This window comes from Dermacentor variabilis, chromosome 9 (genome assembly GCF_050947875.1).
Source record: "Dermacentor variabilis isolate Ectoservices chromosome 9, ASM5094787v1, whole genome shotgun sequence".
NCBI lineage: Eukaryota > Metazoa > Arthropoda > Arachnida > Ixodida > Ixodidae > Dermacentor > Dermacentor variabilis.
In genome coordinates this window covers 130905256-130928009 of record NC_134576.1, presented here as the reverse complement: position 1 = coordinate 130928009, position 22754 = coordinate 130905256, and the positions used below count along the sequence as shown (strand labels likewise).

The 22754-nt window shown below is 48.8% G+C and overlaps 1 protein-coding gene across 1 annotated transcript in view; it reads left to right on the top strand.

Moving 5' to 3' along the window:
- Window positions 1–5688: 5688 nt before the first annotated feature.
- Window positions 5689–22754, top strand: part of TfAP-2 (transcription factor AP-2) — a 218705-nt gene continuing 201639 nt past the window's right edge. Inside the window, exon 1 of the mRNA XM_075669423.1 lies at window positions 5689–6044. Within this exon, the coding sequence (XP_075525538.1) occupies window positions 6012–6044 (33 nt within the window). The 5' untranslated portion in view covers window positions 5689–6011. The remainder of the gene's footprint in view (window positions 6045–22754) is intronic.

Sequence of the window (22754 nt, the reverse complement as noted above, 5' to 3'; positions counted from 1 at the left end):
AATAGTCACCTGGCCTCATGAATTAATCACATATTCTATACATGCTTTTCATTCTTGCATTTTTCTATACATCTCCGTAATATTTATTTCTCTTCCAGAAATACTTCTCTGTCTACCTTGTACCGCTACCTATGCCTGTAACCGATCCAGTCAATCTATTACCTTCTTTCTTTTTCTCCAATACTCTAAACGTCTCTTGCTTATCTCGACTGCAGTCTGGTTGATGCTTCTGTCCACTTTAAATCCAAGCGCTTCTGGAAGGTGTACTTTACCTACGGGTTTCGCCGGGTGAATCCCTTCGCATTCCATTAGGATGTCGTTGAAATTTTGCTGCAGCTAGCATACACATGCATCATGTTGTGGCGAGTATTTGCTCCGGTGTGTCTTTATCCTTAAGCAACAAGCTCGAGCCTCAAATGTGTTGTCGTAGAGATTTTCCCTTGCAATTTGTTTCTTCCCATTCTTGGAAATCGACCCCTTTTTTTTTGTGTGTGTGTGTGTGTGTGTGTGTTTCCAGTCTTTGCGTCCAATTCGCTGTGTCTGTTTCTCACTTGCTTTCTGATTATTTCTGATTATTTCTTTCTGTGTTCAGCCTCTTTTGACACAGTAGACGCACTATGTTCTGGTCACTGGCCAAAAAAGGAAACCGCGCGCACCGCGTGAGGACAAGACGCTTGCAGCGTCTCCGCTTTGGGTTGGGTGTTCCGTCCAGCAGCAAAGTTGGCCCGCCCTTCAATGTACGCCGGGAGGCGACTGTCTCCGCGTGTTACCCTTCGCGGAGGGGACATAATAAATCGTCGTTTTTCCCAGTTCACTGGTCGCGCGCGCCGCAATTGGGTCAGAGGATTCCTGCGCATTGACAAATTAATCACCGCCCCAACGGGGGGTACACCGCTACGGACCGAGTTCCCTGCCGTTCGACTTCCGAAAAGGCACATTGAGATGGCACGTACGTATAAACCTTTCGGCACCTGCGTCCCACCCACCCTTGGCAGTTGTTTTCATCCTCACCCACTGCTTGCGCAGCTGTCTGAGAGAGAGAGAACGTTAAGAGGTTCGTGTTGGTTAACCAGGGGTGGTTCCGGTTAATTTCCTAGGAAGTCGTAGAGAGGAGCAGAAAGGATTTAAAGCGGTCGCCACGAACGACAGGTGATACGTCATGCAGCGCTAACGGAGCAGTGTATGGAGGAGACACTGTCGACACTTCGTGCCAACAGTACTTTCGTGCCTCCGGTTCATTTATTCGTGTCTATGTTGTTCATCGCTTTATCGCGAAGTTATGCAGTACCATATCGCCTGCAGTGACCCATGCTCAGCTATCAATGACTTTTGCACAAGCTTACCTGGATACACTGGAGAACGTAAAGAATGCGATCGATCGCTTTCCATTACCTTGTGCTGTGATATTGAACACTTTTCAATGTGAGATGAAAGACCAAAAAAGAAGCTAAGTTACAGCAAGCATTCTACTTTGAAAAACGCGAAAGATGGTTTCCAGAACAAATAAGTGCAGAAAAGGCGAATGCTACATGAAAGTAGCACTGAAAAACACAAATTTAAAGCATATGTTAGTGTGCCAAAGAGGTTAATGGTACGGAAAAGTGGATGCTCAAATACGCAGAAGACTTTTGACAGACGGCAATGAGAAGAAAAGAAGACTGGGTGCAGAAGAGTGTACAACAAAAAACACAAAGTGCTATAGCCAGACTAACAGGGGGCAAAAGAGGCGAATGATGCAGGTAGAGTGGTCACTTAGAAACACGAATTACATTAGGCAGACAACAGTGTCCACGAAAAAGCGAATATTGCAGTGTAGTGAGCACTGAAAAACTGAATTTAGGTAGACGAAAGTGCACAAAAGAGGTGATTGATACAGAAGAGCTGACTCTGAATACGCAGGAGACTTTTGGCAGACGACCACCTGCAGACGAGGTGAAAGGTATAGTGGTCGCTGAGAAACACAGACGACTTTAGGCAGACGGCATTGTCCAGAAAAACCTAATGCTAGAGTGAACATTGGAAAACGCAGAATTCAAGCAGACAACATCGTGCCGAAGAGCACATACTGAAAAACAAAGATTTTAGGCAGGCGAAGGTGGACAAAAGCGGTGAATGTTGCAGAAGAGTGAACACTGAAGACGTAGAAGACTTTAGGCAGACGTTCGTGCGCAGGCGTAGGCAAAATCTGATGCAGGAAGAGTGGTCACTGAAAAGCACAGAAGATATTAAGCAGACGACATTTTTCCGAAAAGCGAATGCTACAGAAACGTGAACACTGAAAGAGCAGAATTTAGGCAGGCGAAAATGCACGAAAGAGATGAATGACATAGAAGAGTGGACACTGAAGAATGGAAACACTTCAGGCAGACGACCACTTGCAGGCGAGGTGGATGATGCAGGAAGATAGGCAGACGACAGTGTCTAGAAAAAACAAGAGCTACAGGGAAGTTCACACTGAAAAACGCAGAACACACCAAGACAACAGCGTGCCGAAGCGCGGATACTGAAAAAACAAAGAAGATTTTAGGCAGAAGTTTATGATCGGAAGAGGCGAATGATACAAAAAGAGAGGACACTGAAAAAACGCAGGATTAGGCCGACTGCGGTGTGCAGAAGGGCAGACACTGAGAAACACACGGAAGTGTAGGCAGAGGACAGTGTGCAGAAAAGGCGAATAACTATAGAAAAATGAACACGGAGAAACGTAGGATTCACACGCAGAAATGTCTTCAAAAGAGATGAATGATTCATAAGAGTGGTCACTGAAAAACGCAAGAGACTTTAGGCAGACCGCAGTGCAAAAAAGGCGAATAAAACAGGAAGAGTGGTCACTGAAAAACGCAGACAACTATGGTCTTCTGGCAGATGACCGCGTGCAGAAGAGGCGAATGATACAGGGAGCGTGGTCGCCAAGAAAAGCAGAAAACTTGATGCCTTCAAAGTGTGCCGAAGAGGCGGATTATTCATTAGAGTGGACACTGAGAAACGCTGATGACTTCAAGCAGACCACAGTGTACAGATCAGCCGAATGATATAGAAGAATGGTCCCCGGCAAGCGCAGTTGACTGTAGGCAGACGACGAGCGTGCGGGAGAGGCGAATTCGAAGACGTCACTGCATGGACGACGCCGCGAGCAGGCGCGCAAAAAGGCAACGGGGCAGCCGGTAAATTGCTCGCGAGCTGCTCGAATTAGGAGCGAAACTGCGGAGGAACGAGCAGCGAGTCGCGGGTGCGAGGGGACCGAGCTCCCGAGAGGGTGGTCGTGCCAGCGCACATGCATCGTGGAAAGAGAAGCCCATCGACACACACACACACGCACAAGAAGAAGGTGGTCCGTCGTCCGAGACGGCCAGCTACATACTCCTCTCTCGAAACGTTCCCGCTGGCCCGGCGAGGGCGTCCCTTTGCGCCGCTGGGCTGCTACTGCCTACAGACCGTTTGGACCGCTTACGGCGGAATGTCTCGCTAGCCGAGAGGAGAGCACCACAGCCGGACGCCGCACGCGGCCGCACGAACGACGACTGCCTGCTGCTCCGAGCGCGTTGCTCGGCTGCTTCACGCGGCGAGATTCACGCCGCACGCGCCTCGCGCACCGCACACGTCTTATTTTCGCGGGCGCATCGAACGGAAGACCGGCCGCCCCAGAGTTACGCATCCAGAGGAGTGGCGCTTGAGTGATTTCTCGCACACCGGCGGTTCCTGTGGGGGCGTCTGCATCGGCAAGACCGACGTGTGAACAGAAGTGCGCCGCACGCCCGCTTCTGGAAGGAGTGTCTCCTTGCCAGAGTCGTCTGTTTGCCAGTGTCTTCTGCTTGACGAAGTCTTCTGCCTGCCACAGCCTTTGGCTGCAGGGCTCTTCTGGCGGGCTCTTCTGCAGGATAACTTCTGCCCGTCGGCTCCCTGTGCGTGCAGTCCGGGGCTTGTGCGGATCCCAACCATCTCCACTTTCACTTCCTGGGCAGAAGCCTGGTTACGAAGAAAGCAGGAAGTCCAACCTTTCATGGCTAAACCCCCTTCTCAAGGTACTGTGGCGGCAGAACGTCGGTGCGTGTGATCTAGAATTCTGATTTCTTGTGGAACAACAGAAACAACAGCGTGACCTGTGGCTGACCTGTTCCGGAAGTACTTCTTGCGCGTGTGTCAATAGGGCTAAGCTCATCGGTGACCAGTGCACAGTGAATTTCGTGTGTCGTCATTTGACTGGATTCCGGAGCCATTCACTCACCATCTAAGCTTGAAGAAAAAAGTCTTCGCACGTCAATTTAAAAAAAAAAGCTAAATAGAAGACATACTGAACCTGCTCGTTTCACCATCCTCAGCCCATTTTGAGAGTCACCTCCTCGGCCCTGAACAAAACACCACTGTTTTTGTTTATAACGCATTTTTTCCTGTTCTGCGCTGGAAGTGCCTCAAGAAGTTCCGTTTTAGTGTGTAAGTGAAGTGAAGCAACCCGTTGTCCATCGGTGCCAGAAGTACATCACGCAGCACATCCTTCAACACACCGTGTTTTGTTTTTCAAATTGTTCGACTTGACAAAACTTGTCGTGCACCGATTCGTGCGCGATTCGTAGCACATGCTTGACGTTTCTTGCAAAGGTGACTTAGCGGAAAACACTTCCTTGGTGCCAGGAACAGTACTTCCGTCGTTAAAACGCACACCAGACTTCGGTTCACCCCTTGCTTCGGGAGTCATTAACAACCGGGGCAAGGAAACTGTGCTAAGCTATAGAGAGCTCGCAGTAATTTCGGACTGAGACCCCAAGTATTCTAATTGCCGCGTTTAGTTTAATATATATTGCGCAGTGCATTCACATACCAGGCGCCTCATAGAATTCGCTATTATCACGTTGCACTGAAGTAAAAAAGAATTAGCACTTTTGTTGATAGTATAATAACTTTTGCTATCTGGTAAACTGACTACCATGGGGCAGTGAAGTTTATTGAACACATTCACCAAGATCTAAGAGCTTCGCTTTTATTGGCCTTTGGCACTGAGCTAATCCCCTGAGGAGACTTTGCCGCCAGCTTTTACAATTTGCATACGCTACTGCTAAACATTAAGGCAGGGCTGTGGTTAGCGTAGACGTACTGTACGATTAACACCTTTGCAAGCTGATCACCCTCGCCGAAGATAGTGAAGTTTGCGACGTTGTAACACAGTATTACACTCGATCACAGTTGAAAGCTTACGAAGCTCAGAGAAGGGGGCGTTTTCAATCCCCTAGCAGAATCTGCCCCGAACACCCGCTTACACCCGGCTGCATCGAACACGCGCGCACTGTTGGACAGCGTAGGAACAGAGAGGGAACTTCTCGCCAAATGCTGCTGCGGTCACGGAGAAAACAAAACACCGCACGCAACGAACCCGACAGTGAGATTCAGATACGGGACACACTCGAGCCTTCTTGGGAAAGCTTGTCGGCTCTGAGGATGCCACGAATCCGTCAACGGTGCAGTGAAAGCTTCCGTTCGCAGGGTGCAGTTCTTCCGTGATCGCCTTATTCAACATCGGCATCGGCAGAGTCAACAAGACCGCAACAGGGGTTGAGGAGAAAGCCGTGCTTTGTGGAAAAAAAGAGAGAGAGAGAGAGATCCCTCAAAGCTGTGTCAGGACGAGCGCCAATAATCAGCCGGCGGCGGAGAAGACACTCCCCCAGTTCCTCCAAGGTCGCCGCTGAAAAAAAAAAAGAAGAAAAAAAAAAGACGCTGCGCTTTTTCTTCTTCTTCTAAACGGCTTCGTGGGTGCGTTGAGGAGTTCCCCCATTGTGGTGCTGGTGTACCTGTACCGCTAGCTAGCCAGCACCCTCTGCCATGGCGGCGAACGACTTGCCGTCCGACGACGCCTCCCGACTCGTCGCAGAGCTCGTCGGACGTGTCGGTGCTTCCGCGCCTCAGGATACGACCTCCGGCCGCAACGACCAAGCGCCGCCGTCGATCCTCTAGCGCAACCCGCCCCAGCCAGACCCTGTGACATCGACTCGCACCGGTCCCGTTTCCCGGAGGAGTATTATATGCTTGTGCTACAAATCGACGACGACGAAATGGTGAGACTCGCACTTGTTGTTTTTTTTTGCTAACTCGCTCCCATTTCTCTCTTTTTTTTTGTGTGTGTGTGTGTGGTCTTGGTTATTTTTTTTTTTTGCGAGCGAATTCATTGCCTTCGCGTTAGGGATTCTGACGGACTGCCGGCGAACGTGTGCAGGTTTCCTAATTTTATTCCGAATCGCTGCAGAATTCATTGAAAGAAACCAATGGTTGTGTAAGATGCCCGTCTGCGCACATTTTGGCGACTCCTGGCATTTCCAGGATAATTACGTCATAGCAAGCAGTCTGCACTTCGAAAAGGGAATACGGATACAAATTTCTAAGCGCGTGAAGTCTCGTGGAGGTTTGCGAAGAAGCTATCGTCTTCTTGCTGCCCGCATCTCTCGCACGCTGTGCAATATATACTGAACCCCATGTCGCCTCACTTGGCCGAACTAATATTTCTATTTCAAAACTATTTCATCGAAGTCATAGTCATCAATTAGGCTCTGCGCGATCACCGTGTATACCGTATGTGCGTTTTAAATTGGTTCTTCGTTCTTGTAACTTTGTTATTACTTTTGCTTTCTTTTTTGTTACAAGTCTGCTTCGCCATCGGGGCCCGTCCCCGTTGGAAGTATACCACCCCGTCCCGGCAGTAGAGCGTGTGTCACACCCTCGGTACAGATCAAGGTTCTGCACTTTATATGCGAGCCAAAGCGAACACGGCGGCTTCCCCGAAGTCGTTCTAAAATTCTCACTGCACATTATCGGATAGCGTTCGTCGTACTGCGCGTTCGTCATAGCACGTAGCTTTCCAGTCCTTGGTTCGCAAGCTTATGTATAACCGCGACGAATGACTCGCTCGGCAAGAACGTCTGCTGAGAAAACGCACGAACGTTTCTCTCTTTCTATTTTCTCGCGTTCTATCAGGGTGACTAGCATCGTGCAAGAATGCAACAGGTTTCATTCATGAGAACTTGCACCTTGAGCAGCTTTCTGCCCCGGACCTTTGTCCCTGTCAGAAATTAACAGTGTTTTAATACATCAAATGAATGTGTTAGCCGAACCATAAAGATATGCACATTGCTTTCCATGCAAGCTTATAGATGGGTAACTTACTTCAGCAAAACAACAGGTGAAGAAAACCGACCGAAGATAGCGCGTGTCACTTTCCATCACTCTAGTTTAGCAGTGCTGTTTTAGTAGTGCGCTAGATTTAGCAGCATTATTGAGTAAAGCGTAATACACTTACCGAATCTCTACTGAAGGCAAAAAAGAGAAAAGAAAGAAAGAAAGAATCCAAAATAAAACTGGGCAAAACCTTTCCATGTGGCCTTCCTTAATCGTAGTAGTGTCAGTAATGGCGTTTTAGCAGTTTTAGCAATATACCTATTTCTACGGGAACGCAACCGTCATTACGGTGATTTGGTAGTCTGCTGCCACACAGCTGTTATGTTCTACCGAACATTCACTGTACAGTCATATAGCATCGCCAAAATTATGTACTATAGTGAACACCCTGAAGCGAGAGATTACGCTATTCAAAACCTTGCGAATTGAATGTTTGAATTGTATGTGTTAGAAAAACCGAAGGTTGGCGAGACAAAACTAGGGCGTACATGCTTCAAAAGCATATTTGCTTCTTCAGGGAAGTTTCTCCGATAAATGTTTAGTTTATCATATTAAATCACTTATCAAGAGAATCGAATTGTTGAGACGTCTCCTTCGCAATGTATTGAACTGTAATTACAGCTAAGCTATTGTGTATCAGCTAACGGACACCTCCACGTGCTTATTCTTGCGTGTCTTGTTACTCACTAGTGATTACGAAACGGAAACGTACAACTAAAACTCGTGTTATGAATTCTTGCTGCTGTGACTTTCACATAGACTGTCACTAAGTGTGCAATGAATCAAATCATGATAACTTAAAGGGACACTAAAGCGGAACAATAAATCAGTTTAGACTAAGGAAGCATTGTTTCAGAGCCCTGCAGGCAGTCATTTAAAAAAAAAGATAGTTTGATTATTAGATGAGAAAATGAAGGTACAAGTATCAGTATTTTAATTTCGCGCCGAAACCCCAGCGCCGGTACTTCAGCGTGACGTCAGGGATTCCAAAGTATGTTTTCGTATTTGGGCCGCGTTGAGTGAATAAAGGCTCCCGAAACTTTCCATGTTTAATATTTGGTTCCTTTAGAACACATTGTAGTCAATCTGTACCGCTATATATAATTAGTAGGCCCTAGAAGATGCCATCAAAATCGAAGACGTCACAGCCCCCAGGTGCGGGAACTTGAGTAGGCGTCGCCACCCGTATTTCGTTCTTGCGCTTTTTCTGGCTTACCAAACGTCTTATCATTGTAAAATTGGTGTTTTTGGTGTTGTAGAACGGTAATTTACTGATGCAGAAGAAATTATTTTTCACTTTAGTGTCCCTTTAAAGTATAAAGTGTAACTGTCCGGAACACTGTTCATTTATCGTATAGGTGTGACATAGACCCAAAAGCAACGCTAGTTTCTCGTCTAAAATAAGGGACAAGCAGGCGCGGTGGGTGCGAAAACTAATATTAAAAATAAATGTGGTATTGTGCGGTCGTTAAACTTTGTTATTTTTTGTCCTTCGCTTTCTTTTTCTTTTTTTCATGTTTCGTCTGTGTTAATTCAATTTCCTGCATGCTGAATCGCCATCACACCAAGCTCGACGCCACATTTGTACACGAGTGTTCAAGTTGAGTCGTTGCTTTCCCAATTTTTCCTACAAATTATATTCCCAAGAAAGTGTCTTACCTCTACCCCACGTCTTTCATTACTGTAGACAGATAAAAAGCAACGCGGAAAATAGCGTTTGATAAAGTCCTTCGTGGGCCACGCCACTTGGGAGATTTAATTAAGGATACCGCCGAATTTAGACTTATGTGTGCAACAGCATACATTTCAAGTATTCGCGTTCCTCCGACTGTCCGTATAAATTGCCCAAATGCACAGAAAGGCAGCAATCACGTTAGTGTTCATGATGGTTTGAGCGAATATGTACGTGGTGTATGTACGTGGTGTACGCGGTGTATGTACGTGGTATATACATACATATATATATACGACGCGTGTATATACATACACGCGTCGTGGTGTACCCATGGATTGACTTATCGCTCATCACTGATGGACATACTTTATCGTTTAAGCAATTGCTTATCGGGCACAAAGAGAACACTGAGGCGATCTCTTCCCGTGATGATAGTCTCGGATATCATCCGATCACGTGATAGTCTTGGACAAGAAGGTTGTGTTTCGCTCTCCGCACACTGGTGCCAACGGCAAAAAGGTCAAACGAGGTTAAGTCGCCTAAGGTGAGGCGTCAGCGTTCCCCGCACTTCCCTCACTGTCGTTCGACGCCCCTTCTGTACTGCTTCTTCTTTTTTTTTTAACCGACCGAAAGCTCCTCGCTTTCGGTGACAACTCTGTTCCTTTTTTGTCGCTGTTGTCGTTGTTGTTGTTGTAACACTTCGAGATTTCCTACCTGCGACGTCCCTTCGTTTCCATCGCCTCACGAGCGCCAACGCACTGTCCAAAGTCACGGCACGCTTCTTTTTTCTTGGCGTAGATGAGTGGGGAGCGTTGCATTCATCAAGCAGCGCGTGTTTACCGAGCTGCGGCCCTGTTGAACAGCGCCGGCAACACTTGTCGGCACGCTCTTTGAAGGCGGCAGAGAATGCGTCGCTTCCTCCTTTTTTTTTTATCCCGCCCTCCGTTTATCTTATCTTCCCTTCTTCCCCACGGCCGGCGTGCTGGGTGTTCCTGTCGGTTTAGGAAAAGGAAACGCCCTTTCCCATCCCTCGCCCCATTCCCTTCCCTTCTCGCTCAATGACCTTTGCCTTCCCGCACGAGTTACTCCGATGCCTTTTAGCCTGAATTACACACCAAGGGGGAAAAAAGGAGAGAGGCGGGGAGAGAAAGAACATACGCGTGTCAAACTCCGACGCGCTTTTGAAGAAAAAAAGAAGAAAGAACAACGAAGTGGAAGAGTGTCATTCTGCCGTTGAAGTCACACAGCGCGTGCTTGCTATAGGTATAGCCCGATCGCGAACTTTCTCTCGGCGGTCACTTCCGAAAACCTCTGGTGATTGTGGGAATTCTTATGTCTGTAGTACTATGATTGGAAGAACACTGGCACCAATCACTACATCTCTGATTGTCTGTTACACGGATCGTGCCCAAGCTTTCCACACTGGCAGCAGCGCCGGACCACATATAGCGTATAGCCAGCGGTGGAACCATATATCTTGCAGTGTACAGACCAGAGAGGTAAAACTTTGTGATAACGCCTGTTAGTCCCGAGTCGTCGCTGATGGAATCCGTCCGAGTCCCTGGTCTTGGTGGTGACGGCAAGTCTACATGTCTGAATCTAATAATGCGTTTTACGTAGGCTACCACCAGCGGCCGTGGTGTATGTACTTGAGCGGCAGCTGTTGAAGTGGTGTGGTTCAGCTATACAAGGTCTGTGAGTAATGGAGGGATGTACGTTCGAGCGAATTGAAAAGTGTGCGGAAGAGACTGCTCTTGGGGGGTGGGGCATTACCAGTAAGTATGAAGTGCGTCGGTGGTATTTATCACACTTAGTTGGCATGCTGGTGTGCCACATATGTTTGCAACGTGATGCCGGATGTATCACACTGCTGGAGACGGTACGCGTTCGCGGTATACCCCTCTAGCCGTCGCTTATCTCGAGAGAAGAGTTTCCACGTTCTGCAGGGATCCTACAACCACGCTGACCGTGCAGGACCATAGGACATGACGGCGAATGCTCGTGAGTTATGCGTCCTAACGCTGCCGCTGGTTGGGCAAGGTTTCCTTATGAAGTTGAAGCAGGCCACTAATCGGCCCGCTCTTCTGTTATACTGTTCAGACTGTCGTCTCGTCTTTTTGTCCTTGTCCCAAGCGGCCGGAATCGGTGCACTTGCAGGAAGCTGAAGCAGCCTTACATCCTCCCTATAGGCTAGAGGGATGTTCCACACAATCACCAATTGTTTCGTGGACGCATAACAAAAGCGGCTGAACGACGAGCAAGAAGATGGCGCGCTTCCCACCAACAGCAGACTGCAAATGGCTTGAGCTGTTTCAAGCCTAAATATAACCTAAGCGCCACATATTTTTATATTGTTTTTTTTTCTATTCCGCGCTTTTGTTGTGCTTGCCCCGGGGGATAGGGTACGTTCTCTTTCTCTTTCTTTCTTTACCTTTGATCGTCCCCTTCTCCTCCTTCCCTAGTGCAGGGTAGCAGACCGGATATTTTCGCGTCTGCATGGCGAATCATTCCCGTTTTCCCCATTTATGTCTCTGAAACAGCGCGTTGTTATACTGGCTATGCCATAGTGCCATAGTGCTATGCCATAGTGCTGATAAGAAGGCAAGGTCACTGGTTCGCTTTCCAGCCACAGCATCCACGTCCATATACTAAAGAGATTTAGGTGAGGGTGCAGATCGCCAGGAGTACAAAAGAACGCAAACGGGCTACTGTAGTTCGCGTCCCCCAACGCTTGGGTAGCCGAATCTTAGGGCGAAGGGGAGCGGGTTCTTCGTCTCCCTGTGACAAGTTATCTTTGTTCCCACTTTCATTTTACTGTATTATTTATGCACAAAGGTAAAGGAAAGAATCTGCGTTTAGCTAAACAGACTATCGATGTTTGTTGTGTTTAGGTTAGCAAAGCGGTTCTCATATACACTTCCTATACCTACAGTAGTGGTGTGCGAATGAACCGAACAGTGACCTATTCGAATCGAATAGTCGTTATTCGTGAATGCGAACATGTTTCGAATACATTTCGAATGTTTCAAAACGTCAATTGCGCCCGATTAGAAAAAAATTTGAGCGAAAGTACGGTAAATCCCCCCTCGGGGGGGGGGGGGAGGCATAGTGTGGACTTTTGTAATGGAGCAGGCTACGTCACTTAGGTAGCCATACTTTGCAGGCTGTGCAGCGATCATTCGAACTCTCTCGAGATTCGTGTGCATGCGAAGGAACTAGTTGTTTGCTCCTATTGCTCCATTTGTGCTTATAAGAAACAACCCTTCACAACGGACTATGTAATGGCAGAAACTTAATAACTGTAAGAATACCAGGATGGGAACGTCGTTTTATATCATTTGTGATAACGACTGTTCATTATTCGAAAACTAGTCAAAACCTATTCGATTGGATTCGTTGTTCGCGCTATTCGATTCGGTCTCAAATATCTCTGTTCGCAAACCCCTAACGTACAGTGCTACCTAAAAAGAGAAAGAAAGAAAGAAAGAAAGAAAGAAAGAAAGAAAGAAAGAAAGAAAGAAAGAAAGATGAGGAGAAAGAACGCCTGACAGCCGCTTGCCGAGCTACAGGCGGGCAACTATAGGGGGCGCTTTTGTAGTCACCCTTTCCCGGCGGCGGCACGCTTTTAGCGTTTGTGAGTGGCTACCCCGCCCGCTTCTTTTGTCCTTCTGAACGGGTGCTCATAGGAAGCGATGTCGCGCGCCCACGTGGTCGCCGACACTCCTATACGTTTGTTTAATTCGTTCCCTTTTTTTTTTCCCCTTTCACTTTCCGATCATTTGTTACCGCACAGCGTTGTCGGCTGGACTGACAATGCGGTGTGCAGGTAGCGGGAGAGGACGAAAAAACGAAAAAAAACTGAAGTGTTGCGGCGCCTTTTTTAACCTGGAGAAAACGGTATGCCTGGTGTGGGCGGTGAGTGGTCCTCCCGTCTTTTGTGAAGCGTCTTGCGGTGAAGTTCGAGGGTGCGTCGACCTCTTCGACGCAGTGTGAAAGGGCCCACTAAAGAGCAACGCTAAATCGAGTCGTAACTTGTCAGGTACTCTTAAAAAAAATAAACTGCGTTTTTATGACAAAGAAGTACACGTCTACCGCTAAACAGACGAAATCCCCAACGTTGACCAAGAAACAAGGTCTTATAAATTCATTTTAATTCGTATGGCGGAATGATAAGGGTATAATCCGATTGGAAAAGGTGAGGGCGGAACTTCGCTCCTTATTTTTGCTACCACATCCAAAACGTCATTGCCGACACCCAAAACGTCATTGCCGACACCCAAAACGTCATTGCCGACACCCAAAACGTCATTGCCGACACGTCCGGGTGTATTCAATTACTAGAGAAGTATCTTTCCCTACCTGGGCAGTTTGGGCGCGGGAATTTTCTCTAAACTAGCTAGGTTGATCCAAAATCTAGCAGCGCGAATTGCAAGGAACGACAACAAAGACCGAAGTGCATGACAAAGAGACAAGCGCTGGCTCTGAATGGCAGCACTTGTCAATTTAGGGGCTCTTCTTGCTGCATCGCCATATTCTAAATCCCTGTGTTTTTTACATCTTGAATCATGCACAACCACTAGCGCAACCTTTGACATTATTAACTATAGGGTATTTTGGTTCTTCCGAGATGCAGCGTGCAATCTTTCCTTTAACCGATTGAGCAGTTAACTAGACCTTTCCAGACGCTGTCAAAGTTCATTACGTCACAGCGAGCTGCTGCGGCACTTTCAGGGTGACGTAGGCACCCGTGCAAGCAGTTAACTAGACCTTTCCAGACGCTGTCAAAGTTCATTACGTCACAGCGAGCTGCTGCGGCACTTTCAGGGTGACGTAGGCACCCGTGCAACGTTCTTGCGTCTTCTTTTCTTGCTATACCAAAGCTCCCTCTCAAGGCAAGGGCAACCGCTTTGCTGTTAGAAATAAGCGTTGCCCATTAATACGGTTTAACCTAATAAGCCTCCTTTAGTGTCCTTTTAATGGCCGCGTTAAAAGCGAAGATCTGGAGCCGTCGGCGCGGCGTTGAGCCCGATTCCCGGGGGTCGCTCCGTTGTTGACCTGTGCGTCTGGCAGACGGGGGGGAGGCGGCCCTCATCTCGCTATGCGCGCGCATAGCACCGGGAATTACCACTATACCACCCGCAGCCCTCGGGCTTGGGAGTCGGCCATGTTCGCCGAGTTATCGGGAACGCGGCGTTCTCGATAACTCCGCGTTAACGCTTGTAAGTTGGCCGCATGCCGTGCTTATTGAACTACTCCAGTTTCTCTGTGCTCGCGTTCGATGACTCCTGCAACTCCACTCCCCCGTATTTAATAACTATCCTGCGTTTTAACGCGGTCACGTGGGGGTGGAGGTGGCTGGTGGGGAGGGGCTGTGAATGTGGCTCCTCGTTGTAACGAACGTTCTTACGGCTGTATTCTTCGTGAGGACAGATGCCAGCCATTCACGGCGCGGAAGATCTTTTCAGCAATTAAGGGCGGTCGTACAATGACATATAACTCTTACGACTGAAAGGTTTCGGAAATAACGCAAGTGGCCTGGCGTTCCTACCGTGTTACGCGGTCTCACTGGTCTTTTGGAGAAGTCATCGCTGTGGACAGAAGATGGACGCTAGAGCATCCTAGGAGAAGCAAGATGGCGGCGCGAATCAATTATTTGACTCTCTTATTTACGACCTTATACGGCTGGGGGCCAATTGGCTTTTGGAAAACGCAAGTTTTCCAAAAGCCCGCCCAGTGGAGGAAGGTTCGTGAACAGGAAAATCGTCGTACACCTTATATTGTAGCACGACCTATCAGCCGACTGTAGCGTGGAGCTGTTTTTGACAGCTTTCCATTCCATGAAAAGAAAAAAAAAAAAGCTTTGTGAACCAGTTGTCTAGATAACAAGCGTCAGACACTGGTTCTCTAACCTAACCTGGTTAGCCTCCCTGGTTTTACTTCTTTCTCGCTCTCTCTCTCCAACAGATCGCCTCTTCGTCTACATGTCGCTCAAAGACCTAGGAACACTAGTCGACACAACAGTAATTCCCTCAGATGCACACGACGATGGTTGGAGAGCTATATGGCATTTGAACACAAAGTGGAAGTCTCGATTACATATACTATAGTGCCTGTAGAATTACCTATAGTGGCATGCCCGAAACCCCAGTACTCTTACATTTCAATGTAGGTTAAAGAAGCTGAAGGTTTAAAGCGCGTGAATAAAGAAACACACGTTGGCACTGTTCTTCCATTCTTCGCGTGTTTGTTCACGGAGCTGAAACACCGCTATAATCACGGGCGCATAGTGAATGACCACCTTTAATATATTTAATGGTTGCCCAATAGGGGACGTCGTCGACCTAATTACCACTCCAAGCGCAACCTGCTCATACAGACTATATGACATGACTATCGACAACACCGCCAGCGTATAACTGCCTCAAGCGTGCCTTAGAGATTGCTGTCGTCTGGTACAGCGCCGCGCGGCGTCTGCATGCCTTCAACTTACACGCTAATCCATGCCTCTGCGCAGACAATAAAAAAGCAAATTGCCGCGTGACGTATGTGTCACGTCATATAGTGCTATAGAAAAAATCAGAGGCCTGCAGCAATAGTTTGCTGCCTCCGCACTTTGTGTTGCAGAACACCAGCGATGTTAGCGGCGTAATATTCGTAGACCGCTCCGCGGCGCCATCTTCTGACGGTCTTTTTCTCTGCCTGTGCGTTAAGCCTGACGCCCCCACTTTATCTTTGGACAGCTCCATCGTCGTCTGTACACCAAGCAGAGGAACATGTGACCCGAGCGGTAATTAAATTGGCCCCCAGCCGTATAAGGTCGTAAATAAGAGAGTCAAATAATTGATTCGCGCCGCCATCTTGCTTCTCCTAGGATGCTCTAGCGTCCATCTTCTGTCCACAGCGATGACTTCTCCAAAAGACCAGTGAGACCGCGTAACACGGTAGGAACGCCAGGCCACTTTGCCCCTGGAGCAAGATTTCATTGTGAGTTATTTCGGCGCCGCAGTGGCCGGTAAACAGGGAAGGGTAATAAGAAAACAAGAACAAAATCGGCGGGGCCATCGAAAACGATAGGTGCAGGCTGTCTGTGCCCTGCCCATAGAAACTGTACAGCGCTGAGCAAGCTGTGAGTCGTGCCGATGTGGTTACTGCGGGAAGTAGACAGTGCTTTGACGTCGGTTATACCGCATATAGTATACATGTCGCCATTCAACCGCCAGCTTCTCAGAGCATCCGAAACAGTCCACTGTATCTTGCTGCAGCTTTTGGGTTGTCGTCTGCTTTGAATAACACTTTTGTTCTCAAGAGCGGACGACGAACAGAAGTCAGATGGAGGTATACGCTATTCCTCTCTCGATTGGCTGATGCGAGCTCCAGCGTTTTCGAACGCTGCATGGTTTTAGCGGAACGGCCAGTCTTCTGTGTTGCTATATAGCTTCGTGTTCAGCGGGTGTATTAACGCTGCCCGTAAACGCTACGAAAAAAAGAACAGGAAAGAAGAAGTATGAACAAGAAAGGCGGCCGAAGCTTCCCGTTCGTGAGAGAATGCCGCAGTGGGCCGATCTCGATAGTCGAGGCCTCTTGGCGCGTCGGCTCGAAATTACGATCGAAACTGTTTAGCCCCCCTCTCTTCCCTTCTCTGCTCGCCGGTGTTCCTGTTGATTCAGAGGCGTTTATATCGTTTGTTACTTTTTGGCGGGGGGAACCCCATTCCTGGCTCATTTATACACGGCGCATTTCCTCGCGTCGTGTCCTCCTCCTTTATATACTGTTTCAACCCCCAACATATTGCTTCCCTTTCTTTCTTTCTTTCTTTCTTTCTTTCTTTCTTTCTTTCTTTCTTTCTTTTATCCTTAGCTCAGTAGGTGTTTTCTTCTTACAAGCCTTGCTTCCGTTCGGCATCACTTGCAGCAGCAGCGAGCCTTTAGACCTGTGTCCGACGCCGTTTTTGTTTTCGCAGTCTCATTAATTAAACCGCGTACGCGAAACAAAACGGCCGAACGCCATCGGCCTCTCGCCTCGCCCACCTCCTCCCCTTCTTCCTCCCCCTCTTCCTCCCGCCTTCGCCATCTTTATTTCTTTTTTTCTTCTCTACTTCAACTAGCAGCTCCCTCTGTGCTGTCGCTTCTTCTTAGCTCACGGTGAACCGCTCCTTCATTCATTTGTAAACGTGAACCTCTTCTGCTTTTTTTTTTTTTTTTTTTTTTTTGCTTGCTCGCTTGCTTTCTCATACACACAGACGCCGCAACCGAGCGTCTCCTAGTCGTAGACCTTCGAGGGGTTAATGTTTCGCGGCCACTCCAAAGAGGAGAAGCCGCGGCCACTTTAGCGCCGCCGTGGTGGAGCTCGTTTTATCTGCGGCGTAAATCAGTCGCCGATTTTGCAGTGTCGTCGTCGTCTGCTCGCCGCCTGCCCCTGCAGCAGATGACATCGCGTCCCCGACGACGCAGCAGCAGACGGCGGCGATGACTTCGTTCCTGCAACAGCCGCTATGCTTCCTGTATGGGTGCGGCGCATGCCCAGTTCGCAACCTGATTGCTTATTTAAATGGTCTTTAGAATTATGCGTATTAGTGTTATTATTATCAACGTCATTATTATATTTCGTGCAAGGAAACGCGATACGAAATGATCGCGAGCCCATTCTTCGTTACTTGCTGTCCCCGCGCCTTAAGCTCACTTCGGGGTAGAGTTTACGAGGGTGTTTTAGATGCGATGTGCATGAAACCGGTTGCTCGCGCTTTCGGGCGTTGTATGTATCTCGGCGAGCAGTACTTTTGAGAACGCGTTTTCGCGGGGCGAATTCAAATGCCGTTTGACAAGAGGGGAACGGCGCTCGGCTATTGCCGAACAATTGGGCAGTGAAGCCCCACCCGCCCTATGGCTTATAATTCTCTACAGCCCTCCCTGCATGTTGGCCGAGTTTGTTAATGCGTTTCGAAAGCGACGGTTGCGAGCATGCGCAAGAGTACAAAGCGTTCGGAGTTTATCCTTAGTTCGGAGCTGGGGGCGCTCCAGCATGTTTGTACCGCTCCGGAGGAATTCGATCGTGAAATTGGGTCTGGCAAGTCGCTGTTGACTTCTGGACTGTATTGTCGCGCCTTGTTGTTCCTTCGAGCGCAGACTGGCAGTGTTCGTAGCTCTTTAAAACAAGCTCGTCCGGCTTAAGGCTTTGTCGAAGATTAGGCATCGCGGTGGCTCGTGTTGTTTGGCCACTCGGGAATCGGAGACACTTTCATCCGGTGCGCGACGAATTCAGTGAGACACGTCCTTAGTGGCTCAATGATTGGCTATTCTGTCTCTCGCGAGGATGCAGAGTCCTCATTTGTGTCCCGCAATCTGCGTGCTTAGCTGAGAGAACCCAACGACAATAGAATGAGTTTCGGGTCCCTCACTAATTACTCTCGTTTAAAAACAAATGACGCAGGCTGTTACGCAGTCAGGACGGATTGTTGTCAAGGGGATACTCTTCTTGAACCTTGCAATAGCGCTTGATAGACGGGTGTATCAACATTTCTGCGTCATGGAAGCGACGCTGAAGGAAGTGTTCAATGTTCGACGGTGCTCAACACTGGGGAATAATTAGAGCGTATTCTAAAACTTCCTCCCCTCGACCCTGTACGCATGGCCCTAAGGAAGCGCGTACGAAATCGCAAAGGTTATCGATCCTCAGTAATCTTCTCCATTGTCCCATCACCTTCCTTAACGAACAATTGTCTTGAATGTGTTCACACGAATAGCTTTAGCGTAAAGCTTCTCTTGTGTATTGGCCGTGCATTGCAGCGCCACTCCTGGGTTGAAGTGATCAATGCGCTTCAGTGAAACTCCGCTGTGATTCCAGGCCGAATTTTTTTTGCGAGCAGGCACATAGATCAACATAAGCAGCAGGCGGTGTTCGTTGACGCTGCCTGGGTTAAAAATAAGGATGCTTATACCTCCTTTGTTGTAGACACTCAAGGTAACATACGGGATGCCATCACCGTCGATACCAAGGACCCAACAGTAGCAGAACAAGTAGCAATTGCCTTAGCCATCCGGGCTAATCGGTGGACACATATATACAGCGACTCTAGAACAGCCTACCAACGGATATGTGACACGGATAGCAACAAAATTACTAGAGAAGGTCAACAGTGAGAGGATTGAAATCCACTGGTTTCCTGCACATCTGGGGGTGGTGAACGGAGTTCGGAGAAACCTCAATGAGGTGGCAAATGAAGCAGCACGAGGACTTTCTAGCCGTGCTCTTCAAGACCGAGCAACTTACACTTCACCCGGGGAACACAGGGATCGGTTATTAACATACAACGAAATCACGAAGCATTATTATTTAAGCAGAAGGGAATACCCATTGCCACACGGTAAGCTTTGCAGAGCCCAAGCGGTCACATTACGTTTGCTACAGACAAGAACATACCCAAGCCCAGATTTTATTAACAGGATCTATCCGGACAGGGAAACTTAAACAAACTGTGATAAGTGCAATGGCATCATTACTCTTGACCACATGCTTTGGAAGTGCCCCGCGGTCTTCACAGACTGTGACAAGGAACAAGAATGGTGGCGGCAAATGCTACACAGTGACTCACTCACTCTCTGACCAGTTACGGGCAGTCCAGAAGGCCCGCGATGAGGCTGAAGGGCTCGGCCTGACAGTCCCAACGTATGAGCGGCCCGCGTCTGCCTAGGGTTGACCTTCAGGACCCAATAAAGTTCTTCATACCATACCATACCATACTGGTGACGTCTACTCGAATGCCCTGTGGTGAGAAGTTTTTCAAGCAACTCCTCGCCTTATACGAATGATTCAGAAATCTTACTGAAGCGCAGTGTCTTCTCGAAAATTCTTAGACAACACAGGACTAACAGCAATATGTTAAATATACTGGTGTGTTGACGATTACGGTCATCGCAGCTATGTTCTGATCATAATCGTCACCTTGTGTGCCTCTTCCGTTCCCCTTTTCTCCTTCTCCACGGGCTAAGTAGCAGGTTAGAGCATACGAGTTCGGACCTACCTCTCTGTCTCTCTACAAATGAATCTACTACAATGAATGATATGCAAAGTTCCGTAGACAGGCTCTCCCACACATCTGTAACTTGCCCTAACCATGATGGCCACGTTCTTGGGCGTTCTGGCTAACGTAGGGGGCGGCAGGAATGACGTCACCAGCCCGCATGTGGGCGCCTTACTAACGATTCTAGCCTGACGTGCGCCATATTGGTGAATTCGAATGAAGTGTGTGGAGAAACACACTTGCGGGTCGCGCATATGTTCTTGTATATTTTTTTTTAGGAACACTGTGTTGTACATTACTTGATAAACGAACATGTCCGAATTCCAGGGCGACATATGTATACTTCCCGGGCACTCCTTGCCAACGTTCTGGACAGTGCGCCTGCCTGCGTTGAGCTCCTCGTTCGTCTGGCGATCGCCACCGCGAAGCGCTGGTTTTTCCCGGCAGCATGTATAGGCGCGCGCGCAATTCGGCTTAAAAAGAGTTGCGAAAGCGCAACCGAACATGGCCGAGCCCGCCGTTTCGTATTGTAGCGCTGCTCGTAACGCACTCGCAGAGAAAAAGGCGATCGCGCGTGCCACGACGCGGAGCGAAGCGGGCCTGATTTACGTAACAAGCCCGCTTTCTTTACTATAATTGTTATTTTTATTTCTTTCTGCAAGCATGGTGGGTCTGGGCATAAGCAAGTCAACCGGCAAGCTAGCACCACCAACGCCACTCAATTTTCCTAGCCTTTCTTCTTTCGTTCTTTTTTTTTTTTCTAGTTTCGCTTTCTCGCTTTTCCTGATCGAAGAGACGGGGTCCCTTTCTTTCTATCTCATTTCTTTGGTTTCGTCGTTTGTTCGCGGCTTCTCTTCTTTTTTTTTTTTTCTCCGCGCTGGCCTCTGTCTTGTGGCGACTCGCACACGCGCGCACTTTTGTTTTGTCGCTCTGACAAGGCTGAAAGAAGTAAGACGAAGCGGGCCCCTAATTCCCCCGTTTCTCTCCTCGGGTGTGGTCTAACGACGACGCTCGGACGAAGGCGACGTCGATCGGGGGGGGGGGCAGGGGGGGGGGTGAGTCTAGAGAGTGCGAGTAAAGAGAAAGAAAAGGAAAAGGGGCTCGCGCGACCGTGCCTGCCTGCCTGCCTGCCTGCCTTGTCGCTGCGTAATAACACTTAGCTCCATTTTGGCTCGTACCGTGTAATTCTCGAAGAAAAGTTCGAGCGAGCTTACTACAGGTGGACCCTTCGGCGCGGTTATACGGCGGGGCCTCCCTCTCCCTCCTAACTTACCGCGCGCGCCGCACCACGTGCTTTCTTCTACGACGTTTTTCCTCATTCCGAGAGACAAGCAAGAGCCCGCCTATATGATTGTGGAAGACGCACGAACGTACCGACACACGCACGCACGGAGAGGCCCTGTTAGAGCGAAGATATATCCAGCGCGTGCAGAAAGTTTTGCGGAGGCGCGCGCGATCGCTATCGCCTCCCCCCCCCCCCCCCCCCAATATGCGTTGCGGCGAGGACCGGGCTACCGGGCCGAGACGAACGGCGATCTACGCGCGCGGTCTCCTCCTCTCCAAGTGGGCGATTTTGTCAATTCTCGGCGACCGATGACGATGGCGGTAACGATTGGTCGCGCCGTTTCGAAGGCGCCGATTGGCGTTCGGAGGCGAACGTCGAGAAACGAGATGCAAAAGAAGAGAAAACGACGAGACTGAGGCCGAAGGAATGAGCCGTCCCACCCCTCTAGAGGAAATGACGAAACCCCCCCGTCCGCGCGTACGCGGCGATGTTCCCTACACATGCAAATTTTCTTTATCGTCGCCGGGAGCTCCGCGCGTGCCCACTGTATACTTTCTGCTCTTTCACGACGCGACGACGGCGAAGCAAAAGGAAAGAGAACCGCAGCACACTTAAAATGTCGTCCAGCCGCAGGCTACACACGCGCTGCAGCTCAAATCGACTGGCAGCGAACAATGCGTAGGCGTTAATTTGGCGAAGTGGCAACTGGAAGCTCGTTTTTATCTCGGTCTGATTAGGTTAAACGGGGATGATAGCGATTTCAATTTATATTCCCGACAATGAAAGCGAAAGACATCCCCCCCCCCCCCCCGTCCCCTCCCTTAGTTATCCGATTACCTTAGTCGAGACTCTCGTTTCCGCCTGACCAACGACTCTCCCAACCGCCCTCTGTTGATTTTTGTCAGATTACTTTCGTATACAAGATAACGCTCTCAGGAATAGACGACAGCGTGCACTCCAATCTTGACAGTACGGGAATACTGGCCGAATAACAGAATCCCTCAGCCTAGAGTCAACATTTCGACTAGTGTACTTGCCTTCATCAGGTCCTCAGTTTGAAGACGACGTATCGACAAGTGTATTGTCTTCCTCAAGTCTTCATCTTGGAGCCGACGTTTGGAGAAGGGGTCTTGTCTTCGTCAGGACGAAATCTAAAGGAGACATATATATCTTCGCCGAAAGACGGGAGACTCAAAACATCGACAGTCACCAAACAATATCATCGGCCGAAGTACCGTAACGATTCTATTTCAATGCCATTTTCTTTTGTGTAACTTTGTCAGTGGTTCGAGCGGGGTTCCGCCCACATTATCACCTCCATTGGCTGATCGTGAACGATGGACGATAAGGAATATAATCGAATGAAAGGAATCCTGGCATTATACCGGCCCTTCAGCCCAGAGCCAATGTTCCTACAAGGGGACTAGTCTTTGACAGTGCATTGACCCTTTCTTCACCAGCACTGTCGGAGTCCTTCCTCGTCACTCTAAGGAAGAAAAAGTGCCCTCGTGGGAAAGTTGGCTCCAGAATGAGGGATTCTGTAGTTCGATCACTGTTACTCCATGCTGCTAGCTCTGCAGGCGCGAGTGCATAATTCACAACGGAGTCTATGCAGGACC